The sequence below is a fragment of the Lissotriton vulgaris genome, chromosome 2_1 (genome assembly GCF_964263255.1).
Source record: "Lissotriton vulgaris chromosome 2_1, aLisVul1.2, whole genome shotgun sequence".
Lineage (NCBI taxonomy): Eukaryota > Metazoa > Chordata > Amphibia > Caudata > Salamandridae > Lissotriton > Lissotriton vulgaris.
The window spans coordinates 1,639,911,166-1,639,925,732 of NC_141687.1; the positions used below are offsets into that span (position 1 = coordinate 1,639,911,166).

Consider the following 14,567-nt stretch of genomic DNA (forward strand, 5'->3'; position numbering starts at 1 on the left):
GTCCTGGGATCCAGTGCCTTGTCAATCTCTCGCTTGCCGAAGGCCTTGTTCCATTGGAATAGAAAAGGGCACTGGTAAGACCAATTCGGAAAAAATCCTTTATTCCATGGACGGATTTGTCCAACCTCAGGCCTATATCTTTGCTCCCATTTTTGGGGGAAATTACAGAAAAGCACGTGAATGAACATCTTTCGAATTTTATCGAACAATCTGGGAGCCTGGACCACTCTCAGTCCGGCTTCAGGCCGAATTATAGTACTGAGTCGGCATTGCTGTCAGTAACGGACGACCTCCACATGTACCAGGACAAGGGATACTCAGTGGTTCTGGTGCTACTGGATTTATCGGCAGCGTTCGATACCATATCTCATAATATCTTGCTCGGACGTCTTGCAGAGATTGGCCTGGAGAGTGTGGCATTGGCCTGGTTGAGGAGCTTCCTATCCGATCGCACTCAATGTCTTAACACAGGTGCGTTTCGTTCAGCGGAGGTAGAGATCACAAAGGGGGTGCCACAGGGCTCATGTTTGAGCTCCACTCTTTTTAATATCTATGTGGCCCCCCTGGCTGTGGAATGGTGTGGTTCACTGGTTAGAGGCGGCAGACCCGGGAGCAGAAGTCGGCCGGGACCGGGGTTCAATTCCCGACGCGGCAGGGTCGTGGACTTGGGTCAGCTGACTCGATAATTCTCACTTCGGTGCCTACTCTAATCAGGGGTCCCACTCGGCAACTCTGGGCATTACCTTGCCTAATCTCCACAACGGCCCCATCAACGCCGGTGATGCCTAGCTCCACCTTGGGGACTCCCAGCAGGGACCATCCCACAGGGAAAGCCAGGACGGGTTCCCCAGCGTTATACAGCGCCAGGAAACCTACGGGTAGCAGTGCGTTTTACAAGCTCAAACATTAATTAATTAATTAATTAATTAATATCTATGTACCAGGACAAGGGATACTCAGTGGTTCTGGTGCTACCGGCAGCGTTCAATACCATATCTCATAACATCTTGCTCGGACGTCTTGCAGAGATTGGCCTGGAGAGTGTGGCATTGGCCTGGTTGAGGAGCTTCCTATCCGATTGCACTCAATGTGTTAACATGGGTGCGTTTCGTTCAGCGTAGGTAGAGATCACAAAGGGGGTGCCACAGGGCTCATGTTTGAGCCCCACTCTTTTTAATATCTATGTGGCCCCCCTGGCTAGGATTATGAGAGCTTTTGGTTTCATCCCAGTGTCGTATGCGGATGACACACAGCTCCTTTTTCCGTTTAAGTCTCTTACCTTCGAGGTTAAAACATCCTTCTCCCAGGGCATGAAGGCAGTCGCCCAGTGGATGTCCTCGAACTGCCTATAATGTAATGTGGGTAAGACTGAGGTCATGCTCTTCGGGAAGGCTAAAATGTTATGGACCCCGGATTGGTGGCCGTCAGACCTGGGCCCGGTTCCCGAACCCAAACAGGTGGTAAAGATCCTGGGGGTACGATTGGATCAGGAGCTATCCCTAAAACAGCATGGAAACAACATAGTGGGATCCTGTTTCCATGTTATAGGTCTCCTCCGTAAAGTGTTCCCCCTTCTCCCTGATTTCACCACAAAAACTTTGGTGCAGGCACTGGTGCTTAGTCGATTCGACCATTGCAACGGGCTGCTGGCTTCGGCCAACGACGGAGTATTAACGAAACAACAAGTGGTACAAAATACCGCTGCAAGGCTGGTCCTTAATGCCCCTCCCAGATCCCCCTCAAAACCTCTCCTAGATAAACTACACTGGTTATCAGTTCGCCTAAGGGTAAAATTTAAGACCTGCTGCATAATCCATAAGAGCTTACACGGACTAGGACCTTCATATGTGGCAGAAAAATGTATGCCATACAATCCCGTCCGTACCCTCAGGTCTAGCAATCAGCTCCTTCTCCGAGTGCCTATATTAAAAAAGACAAGACAGGGCGGCAAAGCTTTGTCAGTGGTTGGTCCTGTACTATGGAACAAACTTCCTTTCATGCTTAGGCAGTGTTCGGACCACCTGACTTTCAGGAAAAAAGCTGAAAACGTTTCTGTACCAGAATTAGCACATCTCTATAAATGATTGCTTCCCTTCATCTGCTACTGGCGTTGGTGCGCAGAGATACTCCTTCAGGAGTCGATTCAAGTGCGGTATAAACCCATAAATAAATAAATAAATAAAATAAAAAAGTGCATTGCTTGAGGTTCCAATGTTCATTACTTAAGTTCTAATGGTGAAAATGAAACAAAAAATAATCTTGGGAGCATAACTGTAATTGAATGTTTCTCTAGTTTGGAAATCTAGGTATGAAAGAAGCTTTAATTAGCTTATATTGTACAACACTTCCATACTCAGGTGACGTACTATTCCAATATTTCGAACCCCAAGCCCTTGAAGAGCACCCTGTTCTCACCGGAAAGCCCCAAAGCAGACGCTTGCAGTCATATAATAAACGCTGTAGAAGATGGCCAGGCATAGCAGCAGGTGTAGGAGGACGGTCTGCAAGGAAGACAAACACAGCATTAATGATACCATAGACATCACCGCTATCTCTCAAGGGGTAAAGCAGTACAGAATATGGAAAATATGGAAACCCTGATCAGTCCTCAACAGTACAACCAACATAGAAACCATGAGCATGACTCTGGAGTCCTTGCAAAAACTTCTCATGGACGATAGGTGTTTGAACCCAAATTGTGGCTTCACCGACAGTGAATATGTGTTCATAAAGTAATAAATCATGGCTAATGTGAGCAGGTGAGGCCGGCACAGGTAACAGTGGTGGGGAGGGGCTGGGAGAGGACAGACCACGGGACAGGAAAAGTAGAATAAAAAAAAAAATCAATAAAACAACTTACCTTGGCTCACCGCATCGCCGACTTGGTGATGCGGAGAGCGCAAGGTAAGTGATTTATTATTTTTTTTATTTTACTCCCCCTATCCTATCATCTGTCCGCTTTCCCCTCCACCCGCCTCACTCCACCGGTGTTATCTGTGCCGGCCGCACCTGAATGAGAGTGCTGAGATGTGGGGTTTATCAATAAAACGTACACCAGAAGATTACATTTACACTATTTTATGTTTAAAGCATTTTATTAGAAAGGTACAGCTCACATAGGATGCAGATTACATACATGCACTGGGTACTGCAAGAGGCAGCTCAAGACCAGAAATGCTAATGTCCCAGCCCCAGGGCTGTTTCAATGTCCTGCTCTCCGCACAAAGGCATATACAAGAAAAGATAAAAAAAGGAAGAGAAAAACAAGAAAAAAGCGTCGCCCTATGGGCCTGTACCTCTATGAACAGAACAACATGCCCCAACAAACTTCCCCCTCCCCTCCCTCCCCGCCCAGTGCTGTGTAGCATGAAAGCAATCAATCATCCTTCTTCTCACCCACCCCGCATATATCCGTGAGTCCCTGGAGGCCTCCACCCAAATGAAACCATGCCTCACAAAGGGGGTGTAAGCCGCAATAACCTGAGGTATCTCGGGCATGTGATTTCGGTGAATTCTGAAGCCAGCAATGAATGAAAGGGTTGCCACAGTTCCTCAAAACCAGTCACGTCTCCTGCCAGCGTGAGAGACATTTTTTCCATTCCCAGAACATGCCACAACCTGTGCAGCCAGCCCGTGCGTGAGGGAGTGGTGGTCGTGCGCCAGTGAATCAGAATGTTTTGTACCGCCGAGCCCAGCATAACGGCTATCTGTCTACCCCTCTTAGATTTTAGCGGGTACATTAAGTCGTTTGGTAGACCCAGTAGGGTATACGCTGGGAAACGGGGCAGTTCGATCTCGAAGCATTTATCAACTTCGTCTATCACCATCGACCAGTAGGCTTGCAGTGCTGGGCAGTCCCAGAGGATGTGTGTCAGTGTGCCCACCTGCCCGCACTCCCGCCAGCATCTATCGCTAAGAAGCCTGTTCATTTCGTGTAGTCTTTCTGGGGTGTGATACCAGTAGGTGGATATCTTCGTGAAGGTTTCTGTGAGGCCTACATGGTAGGCCGAGTGACGTGCTCTGTATGAAATACGTTCCCATTCTTTAAGACTAAGCATTCTCCCCAGTTCTCTATTCCATCGCTCCCTGCCGGGAATATAGAAGTGTGAAGACGGGAGCTGAAGCAATTTGTATAGGTCAGTGATAAGTTTAGAGTCTGAGGTGCGGGTGATTAGCCATCGCTCATATGGGAGGAGCCTCCTGTCTGCAGAGTCCCTCACACTCGGCTGCAAGGCCCAGTGTCGGACCTGCCAGTATCTCATGCGGTCAGATTCGGTTAACTGATAAGTATCTTTAAGGCTGTGAAAGGGAATAATTCCATCCGCCGCGTACATATGGACGAGTGCCCTACAGCCCTTATCTCTCCAATGTGAAAAGGCCCCGTGTTCCATCCCCGGTGTGAAGTCGGGATTGTCTACAATAGGTGTGAAAGGTGAGGGGAACGTGGTGAGGTCAAACGTGCGATTCGTGGCGTCCCATACTTGCATCGGGACCCGCGTTACGTAAGAAGCATAGAGGTTCGGGGGGCGGTGTGGGCGGCGGAGGAAGGGTATTTCCTGCAAGGGGCGTCCGGCCACCGCCTGATCCTGGAAGAGCCAGTGTTTATCGGACTCCCACCTGCTCCATTCCACCAGATATCTTAATTGGGCCGCCTGGAAATATTTGCGGAGGTCGGGGACTCCCAGTCCTCCAGATTCCGGTGTCAACGTCGTGAGAGTGCGGCGCATTCGGGGTTTACGGCCCTGCCACACAAATCGGGACACGTCAGTTTGCATTTGTGGAATCCAGCCCTTAGGTGGTTGCAAGGGCAGTGCCCGGAACAGATACAGAATTTGGGGCAAGACCGTCATTTTGATCGCTGCCACTCTACCCAGCCAGGAAAGCGTGCCTTTGTTCCATCGTCCTAATTCGTCTCTCACCTTTCTGCCAACCGCCTCATAATTAAGGGAGACCATGGCCTGCAACGTGGGAGCTAACGTAATCCCTAGATATTGCACCTGATCTTTCGACCACCGCAGTGGGAAGAGCCTTTGTAGGTCGTTCCTCGTGGACAGAGTCAAGGAGATGTCTAGAGCTGTGGATTTCTCCACATTCATCCGAAAGCCGGCTACCTTCTCAAAAGCTTGGAGCTCCGCCATACAGGCGGGTAGGGCCTGCCTCGGGTTTTCCAACGCGGAGATAACGTCGTCTGCGTAAAGGCTGATTTCATGGGTGAAACCCCCCATTCGTACTCCGGTAACGGCCACGTTTTGCCGCACTCGGTGGGCAAAGGGCTCCATGTAGAGCGCAAAGAGGAGGGGGGAGAGGGGACAACCCTGTCTCGTGCCGCGTTCGATGTCAAACCGTCGTGAGTCGCAACCATTCACGCGGACTGCGGCAGAGGGGTATTTGTAGCAATTAAAGACCATGGTTCGGAACTTTTCCCCCATCCCCAGCTTCGCCATGACCCGTTCGAGGTAAGGCCAGTGCACCCGGTCGAATGCCTTTTCCGCATCGACTGAGAGGAGCATTCGCTCCCCTGGGATACGGGAGGCTTTTTCCAAGACGTGAACTATACGTTTAGTGTTGTCCACCGTCTGCCGTCCAGGTACGAAACCGGCTTGATCCGGTTCAATGAGGCCAGGGAGGTGCTGCGCCAGCCTCGCCGCTAGAATTCCAGTATAGAGTTTCAGGTCTAAATTTATCAAGGAGATAGGCCTATACGAGCCGCACTGCTTCCTGTCCTTCCCTGGCTTGGGAATGACAGACACTGTCGCCCGTAGCAGATCCGGAGAGATAGTGCCAGGGTCAGAGAAGGAGTTAAATAGTGTGGTCAAGATAGGGCTTAACGTCCCGCAGAACGTCCTATAAAAGAGGGCTGTATAGCCATCCGGGCCAGGGGCTTTCCCTAATTTGAGTCTAGAAATCGCCGTAATCACCTCCTCGATCTTAATCTCTCCCTCCAGATAGGCTGCCTGCTCTTGGGTCAGTGACGGGAGGGCCACCGAATCTAGGTACTCCTCCGCGTCCCATTTACACTATTTTAAACTTGTTTTTGTCTCTGTATGCAATGCTTTGTAATGTCATACCACATTAGGCTACATGACTATTATACTGTACTTTTTTGGCAATGCTGTTATTCCACGTTATGTAATATTCTGCTTTACTTAAAGTTGTATTATAATATATCATGTTGTGCCATGTCATATTGTGGTATGTCCAGTATGCTATATTGAGTTGTGTCATCTTGTAATGTGATAAGATATGTTACATGTACAGACTCCATCAGATCTCCCAGCCTGCATTTACTGGAGGTCTGTGTATCGTCTTAAATCACATAGCACAGGTGGTTTGCGTCTTGAAGGTATGACGGGTAAGAAGTGCGGCTATTGTTGAATGGTCTGGCAGTTCGGGCTGGACTGTTCTCATGGGAGCAGAGTCAAGACTGATTTGCATATGGCCAGGTATAAACTGGAATGGCATGGTGAGAAAAAAAACGATTTATCTAGTCCCATATCTCTATACTAGGAGTGAATGTTTGACATTGTTCAGCATTCCATCCATCAATTGTTCTTTTTGCGTTTGTCACTCTGAGTGGGACGGGTATGACCAGATGTGGATCCCATGAGGGGTGATACTCTGAAATCGGCCCCAGGATTCTTGTTTCTGATCCAGAGAGGACCCTGCCTGGCAGTTCAAGCCGGACTGTTATTTTTATTTATTTATTTATGTGTTTTGTATAGCGCGCGGATACCCCCAACGGGGGTATCCCGGCGCTGTGGACGTCAGCGGCAGATCCAAGGAAATTAGTAGCTGGAGAACAGCCATGTCTTAAGTTTACATCTGAACTGGGATTCCAACTCAATCAGTCGAATACTCAGTGGGAGGGTGTTCCAGAGTTTAGATGACACCACCGCGAAGGCTCTGCCTCCTTTCCTAGAACGGCGGTAGAAGGGGGGGTCGTCGTAGGAGGCGGAGGTGATTGGACCTAAGTGCACGAAATGAGTGAACTAGCTTCAGACTACTTCTTATGTAACCAGGGCCCTTCCCATTCAAGGCCCTGAAAGAAAGGACCATAGCCTTAAACTGAATGCGGGCGGCTATCGGGAGCCAGTGCAGTTTCTTTAAATGGGGGGAGATGGAGTGGCGATAAGGCACATTCACAACCAGCCTGGCTGCCGCATTCTGCACCATTTGCAAACGGTGTAGAAGATAGGCTGGGGCGCCGACATAAAGGTTGTTCGAATAATCTAGATGGGAGGTAATGAGGGCATGTACAACTGTTTTAAGCGAGTCCAAAGGTAAGTAAGGCGCGATTTTTCTAATTATACGTAACTTGCCAAAGCAGGCAGAGGTCACTTTGTGGATTTGAATTTCATATGCCAGCTCATTATCAATTTGGACGCCAAGGTTACGTGCCACTTTCACTGGGACTGGAGGGGGGTTCAACTCAAGAGGCCACCACATCGTCGATGGTAGAGGGGCTTTTTGGTTAAAATATAGAACCTCCGTTTTATCAGCGTTCAATTTCAAGGTGTTCAGTGTCATCCACGAGACGATATCCGAGAGGCAGGTTTTAAAATTCTCAAGTGTAATGTCCGAGTGGTCACTGAAGGTGAAAACAAGCTGCGTATCATCTGCATATGATGCCACTCTGACACCGTGAGCTTCTATTACCTTAGCTAAGGGAGACAGATAAACGTTGAAGAACAGTGGGCTGAGCGCCGATCCCTAGGGGACTCCACAGCTCAGGGGTTTTTTATCTTTGGAAAAATAGGGTCGGCACCACACCTGTTGAGTTCTATCCGACAGGAAGGATTTAATCCAGGCTAGAGGGATGTCACGAATCCCTATCTCATGGAGTCAGTCTAATAGTATGGAGTGGGAGACAGTGTCGAAAGCCGCGGACAGATCGAGTAGCACTAGCATAGCTACCTCGCCTCTGTCCACGCACTCCCTGATCGTCTCTGTAACTTCCAAAAGGGCTGTCTCCGTACTATAGCTGGCTCTGAAGCCAGACTGTGAGTCGTGGAGGATATATTTTTTTCTCCAGGAATTCTGCCAGTTGTTCTTGTACGGCCTTTTCCAATATTTTCGCCGGTTTGGGGAGGAGCGATACAGGTCTATAATTACCAAATACTGTTGGGTCAGCATCCGTTTTTTTCAGGATTGGGATTACTGTGGCCTGTTTCCACACGGAAGGGACGTGGCCAGAAATAAGGGAGGAGTTCCAAATGGAGAGTAGTGGTTGACTGATAACCGGGGCCAGGGAAGTAAACATCTTGGCAGGCACCGGATCAAGCTGTGAGCCTGATTTGCATTTTTGCATTTTCAACAGGGCCATGTCTAGGGTGATAAGCTTAAAGGTACAGAGCGTTGCATCCCTAGGGAGAGGGCTCCGTGGAGTAATGTCCTCTCCTGACCACTCCAAACGGTTGAAAGAGGAAAAAATATCGGAGATTTTATTGTGGAAGAAATCAGACAGGCCATCACAGAGCTCCTGACTGGGTGCAGTAGAACATGTCAGCGCCACTGGATTAGTGAAATTCTTCACAATTTGATAAAGAGTTTTGGCCGAATTATCTGCAGTCTTAATTTTGATGGCATAATATTCTTTCATTGCCAGTTGGCGGAGTTTGCCAAAGTTTTTTAAAGCAGTTCTGTAATTGACTTTCGCAGCTGGATCATAGTTGAGACGCCAACGCCGCTCTCTTACATCTACTTTTTTCTTCACGCAAGGCCGGGGTAAACCAGGGGGCGGAGGCTTTAGCCCTTACCGAAGTGTGGGATTGGAGGGGTGCAATGGCGTCTACGGCTGCGGAGAGATAAGTATTAAACTTCTCCGCATCAGCCTTTACATCGTCCGAAGCCTGCCAATTAAGGTTGGCCAGTATGGGTTCGAGCTCCTCACAAGCTCACAAGTGACTTTGGTTCACTTTCGCCCCCAGGTTTCCGTTTTACTTAAGATCCTGTGGGTGGGGGGTTGAGGGTAGAGTCAGATTGATTGGGATTAGAAAATGATCCGACCAGATCAGGGGCAAAGGAGGGTAAGCGCCAACAGATTGGTGAATAAGAGGGTCCAGGGTATGACCCGCCTTGTCTGTAGGGCCTTGAACTCTTTGTTTCAAGTTAATACCTGCTAGTGATTCAATCAGGGTCCTTGCTTTCGCGCAGGAGGGGTCATCTATATGTGAATTGAAATCACCCAAGATGGTAAAATGGGGATGTTTCAAAGATAAATTCGCAAGGGTAGCTAATAGGCTCCGTGAGGAGGGTGGACTGGGTTCCAGGCAGATTATATATCAGTGCTTCTGCAAGAATCAGGTTTGTAGCGTTCGAGACACTGAAGTACATGGCTTCAATGTGGCCAGTATTCGCTATTTTCCTGGAGGATATTTTCCAGTGTATTCGTGATATTATAGCTAACCCTCCGCCTACTTTAGAACCTGGGCGGCTAATCCCGACCAGTTGATATTCAGGATGAATTGCTAGGGTGATATCCGGGTTAGAGGTGTTTTTATCCAGGTCTCGGTGAGGAACATCAGGTCCCAAGAGCCCGAGTTAAGGGACAAGCAGATATCATCAGAATGTCGGGAGAGGGACCAGCAATTTAGGAGAGATGCTTTTATCACCCGAGGATAGCTTACGCGTGGTTCCTCTTTAATATAACCTTGCGGTCTGCCGGTAGGACAGGGAATAAAAAAGGGACAATCCTTACACGCAAAGTTTTTTCTAAGCAGGGTTGCATTTAATATTATTACAGCTGGCTTCACAATTCAACGCTAGTAGTTGCGACCTGTGCCAACAAATTCGTTTGCTATAGGAGTCCCGAGCAGCATGGCTGGCGCTGGTCGCGGCACAGGGGCGGACGGGCGCAGACAGGCTTTCTTTTGGCGCGGCCTTGGCGCGCCAGCGGCGCGTCCGCTGCGCGTCTGGAAGAACATCTCTTTAAATGTCTGCCGCGCTGCCCCATGGCTCCACCCTCCCAGCGTTAGCACTGGCAATTGGCCGCCCTACCCTCCACATCAATCAGGCAGAGCCCATGGTGGACCGGGGTAGGGGCGGGATAATCAGGCGGTAGGAGTGAGGCAACGAGCGATACCGAGCTCACAGGTAATCACACAATAAAAACCAATGTTCGTATTTTAAAAACTAAGGGCAAAATTAAAACCTTCAGGCACAACCTGTAGCAGCTAGCGCACTTTATTAAGCGCGCGTCCAATGGGGAGCAGGGTCAAGACTGATCTGCATATGACTGGGTCCCAACGAGAATGGCATGGTGAGGCAAAAAATGATGGGTTTAAGCCTAGATCTCTGTACTACGGTGAATGTTTGACACTGTTCAGAATTCCGTCAATCAATTGTTTTTTTGCATGGTTTGAAGGCCTGGCATTAGCCAACACCTTTTAATTATTCTAAAATTATGTGTATACTATACTTACAGCCCTCTCCATTCACTGGCATTTTTCTTGTGTCATTCATATTTTTCTTTCAAACTCTATAGAATACAGCTGCATACAGCACTGGGTCAGCTTACTTCAGCCACTGGCTAACTTCACTGTGAATGGTAGTATTTTGCCCTTTCAAAAGTGCCAAGCCCACACACAATGAAGTTTCCTTAAGGACCATGAACTTCTGCATCTGTAAGACCGATAATTTAATACAATGGGGACTGGTCGGACAAAAGCACCATATTTTTTTCATGTGATCTGTATTGCTAACACTTTTGACTTTTGGTAGGTTCCATGTGATCAAGACAATGGATCACGAGGTATGAGTTATATTTCACGTGAACATGTCAGCCGACAGAGCGTGCAGCTGTCGGATAGGGCCGTATTACAAATAACAATACTCGAATCACCACAGACTACTCTTATGTTATTTAAGTAAAGTGCATAATAGGGTGGTCAACAGGGTATTTAAAGATATATAATATATACACATGCACACACAAACGTATGTCACTGTTGCTTCCGCTCCATGCTTAATTGCAGTTGCTTTCTATCAAACTGATGTAACCTTTGCATTCTGTAAGTTTCAGGTTTGACCTTCTAGAGATGAAGACATGGACTGGCAATCCTGCGTTATTTGCCAGCTAAGAATTACTGAAGGGCTGAAGTGACCCCTGAATACAATAGGACCTGGAGTTAAATCTCAGTCATATAAGAACTTTTTAAACACAGTCAGTGAATTTCGCAATAGAACAGACTCTCTGTGACTCTACTTCAAAGAAGCCACAACTCTTAAGATTTCATCAAGCATCAAGCTAGTTAGCATGAATCCGGTCACGGAAAATTCAACAAGTGAAAGTTGGTGAGAGCTCAGAAAAAAAGAGACTTGGAAGAAGCAGGACCATCCAACAAAGGTGCAGAAGGAAAGCAACAAAGTGATCGACTGTCACAGACAAAGAAGATCGGCTTCTGCTTCACAGAAAGTCAGGGTGACCTTAATGAGTTCATGACACTTGATGCCGGTAGGAATATCAGATACATGAACACTGACCTACAGGATACTGTTGTTGTAGCGAGAATAGCTGCTGGAGATGTTGTAGCAACAGAAGGCATGTACCGCCTGAATTGCCTCACTCCATCCTCATCAATCCCTCATGAGAAAAAGAAAAACCACTGATGGAAGTCAGATGTAAGAAAAGATGGTAGAGGTGACTGCTTTCATTAAACTTATCAACTTCATGGAAAACTCAGCAGAAGATGTTTTCTGCTTTAAGCTCTCTAAGTTGCGTCACAAATATGCAGAATGTCTTGTGGCACTTGGAGTTCAGAAGGAGGTCAATAAAGGTGTCTTGAAGAAAAAGGTTCTTGACTACTTTCTACAGGGCTATGTGCAGAATATTGAAAATCATGTTGTGCTTATTATTGCTTATTAAGGCATGAAGCAGATGCTGAAACGTGCTTTTACAGATTATGAATCTGATGGATTTCGCTTTGATGCCACCTTCCCACCAAACTCAAAATACCTCAATACCAACGACATTGAAAATGCTCTTACCAGCTCTCCAACAATCATGTTCAGCTGCAAGACAACAAAATCTATGGTACAATGTGCACACCCTGACATATTAAAAAAAATTGTTTACTCAATTGCACCGTTTGGGTATTAGCGTCGTTTCCACCATAGTCTTTAGGTGAAAATTCAGCAAGCAATTGCTGTTTCCCATTAAGCATAGAAGGAATTGTATGCTCATTCTTTGCTTTGAACTGGGCTTTTCACAGTTGGTGCAATAGACAATCTTGATCACAACTCTTCAAGCACCACTACCAAGGGTTATTTCCATGGCACAAGGATTAGCATCTTTCAGACACTATCAATCTCAAACTCAGAACAGACCAGAGAGGCCATCACTCTTTTTGCAGAGGGTGAGAGAAAGAACTTATCTTTGCTTGACAGCTTCATCACTATACTAGCAGTAGCTCTGAAAGAATCCACAGCTGAGGTGCCAAAAAATCAACATGACAAAGGTAGGTGTGGGAGTTACGGTGGAAACAATAAAGCATGAGAAACTGTGGACTGAAACAATCATATCTCCAACTGATTGAGAAGGGGAAGCTAGAAAAGGGAGACTGTCTGTCAAGGTCAGCGTACCATGGATTCCATCAGACAGAGCCATTTGTAAATGAAGAGCCTGCTTTTTCACAGCTTTTACCTCTCTTCTTTGAGAAGGCAGCTTCAGCGGCCATGATCAAGCATGGGATGCTTGTTGTTCTTCAGTCAACCCAATTCCTCAATACCATGCAGATTTCAGTAGCTGCAATGCATACTCCTCTGTTTGCTTTGGCAAAGTATATACAGTGGAAATGGCCAAAGACACATGGAGAAGACAAGTTTGTGGTGACAAGTTTGTGGTAGCCTCCACATATCATCAGCTGCATGGAAAACCATTGACAACCTGGAAGGCTCTGGGTGGACAAGCGCTCCGACAACAATGAGGACTTGCTTCGTCAGGAACAGACTATTTTTTTCTCAGTTGCTCACATATCAACAGGACGAGACATACACACCAAGTATGTTTTATTGTTCTGAAGAAACTTCAGAGAGATGTATTTACATCGCAGTCCCCAGAAACTTAGGAATCAGAGGAAGCATGGAGATAGTATATGGCCATAAGAGACCAACATTCCAATACTGGGATACCATCTACAGACTTAAACTCCTTGGTTTCCTCCTGGTCAGAGCTCATGGAGAAGCTGACTTTGTTTTGTATGTAGAAACACTGAAAGCCCTGGTCCTAATCAATCAATCAATCATAGCATTTATATAGCGCGCTACTCACCCGGAGGGTCTGAAGGCGCTTGGGGAGGGGTGGTCCGCTACTGCTCGAACAGCCAGGTCTTGAGCTGCTTCCTGAAGGCGAGGTGGTCTTGGGTCAGGCGGAGGTGGGTCGGGAGGGAGTTCCACGTCTTTGCGACAAGGTAGGAGAAGGATCTTCCTCCTGTGGTGGCTCTTCGGATGCGGGGGACGGCGGCGAGGGCGTGGTTGGTTGACCGAAGCTGGCGTGTGGGAGTGTAGAAGTTGATGCAGCTGTTGAGGTATCTTGGGCCTTGGTTGTGTAGGGCTTTGTGTGCATGGGTGAGGAGTCGGAACGTGATTCTTTTGTTGACCGGGAGCCAGTGCAGGTCTCTCAGGTGTCCGGAGATGTGGCTGTGTCGGGGGATGTCCAGGATGAGTCTTGCTGAGGCGTTCTGGATTCGCTGGAGTCTCTTCTGGAGTCTGGCAGTGGTTCCGGCGTAGAGGGAGTTGCCGTAGTCCAGTCAGCTGGTGACGAGGGCCTGGGTGACCATCTTCCTGGTCTCGGTGGGGATCCACCGGAAGATCTTACGTAGCATGCGCAGGATGTTGAAGCATGACGAGGAGACGGCGTTGACTTGTCTGGCCATGGAGAGGGAGGAGTCCAGGATGAAGCCCAGGTTGCGTGCGTGGTCTGTTGGTTTGGGTGCGCTGCCCAGGGAGGGGGCCACCAGGAGTCGTCCCAGGCAGAGGGCGCAGATCCCAGGATGAGGACTTCCGTCTTGTCTGAGTTCAGTTTCAGGCGGCTGTTCTTCATCCACACGGCTACGTCTTTCATCCCCTCGTGTAGGCTGGCTCTGGCGGTGGCGGGGTCGTTAGTGAGGGAGAGGATCAGCTGGGTGTCGTCGGCGTAAGAGATGATGTTGAGGTTGTGTTGGCGTGCGATGGCTGCAAGGGGGCTCATGTAGACATTGAAGAGGGTGGGACTGAGCGAGGAGCCTTGGGGAACGCCGCAGATGACTTCGGTGGCTTCTGATCTGAACGGGGGGAGGCGGACTCTCGGAGTCCTTCCGGCGAGGAATGAGATGATCCATTCTAGTGCCTTCTCTTGGATTCCGACGTTGCTGAGGCGCTGCTCTAGGGTGCGGTGGCAGACAGTGTCGAAAGCCGCGGAAAGGTCCAGGAGGATGAGGGCCGCTGTTTCCCCGTTGTCGAGCAGGGCTCGGATGTCATCAGTGGCAGCGATGAGGGCGGTCTCGTGCTGTGGTTGGTCCGGAAGCCGGACTGCGAGTGGTCGAGGGATCCATTCGTCTCGAGGAAGGCGGCCAGCTGCTTGTTGACGGTCT

The 14,567-nt window shown here is 48.4% G+C and overlaps 1 protein-coding gene across 1 annotated transcript in view; it reads right to left on the minus strand.

The window, feature by feature from the left end:
* Positions 1-14,567, minus strand: part of TMEM244 (transmembrane protein 244) — a 289,090-nt gene that overhangs the window by 74,966 nt on the left and 199,557 nt on the right. The window contains exon 2 of the mRNA XM_086957516.1: positions 2,416-2,501. Coding sequence (XP_086813642.1) covers positions 2,416-2,447 — 32 coding nt within the window. The 5' untranslated portion in view covers positions 2,448-2,501. The remainder of the gene's footprint in view (positions 1-2,415; positions 2,502-14,567) is intronic.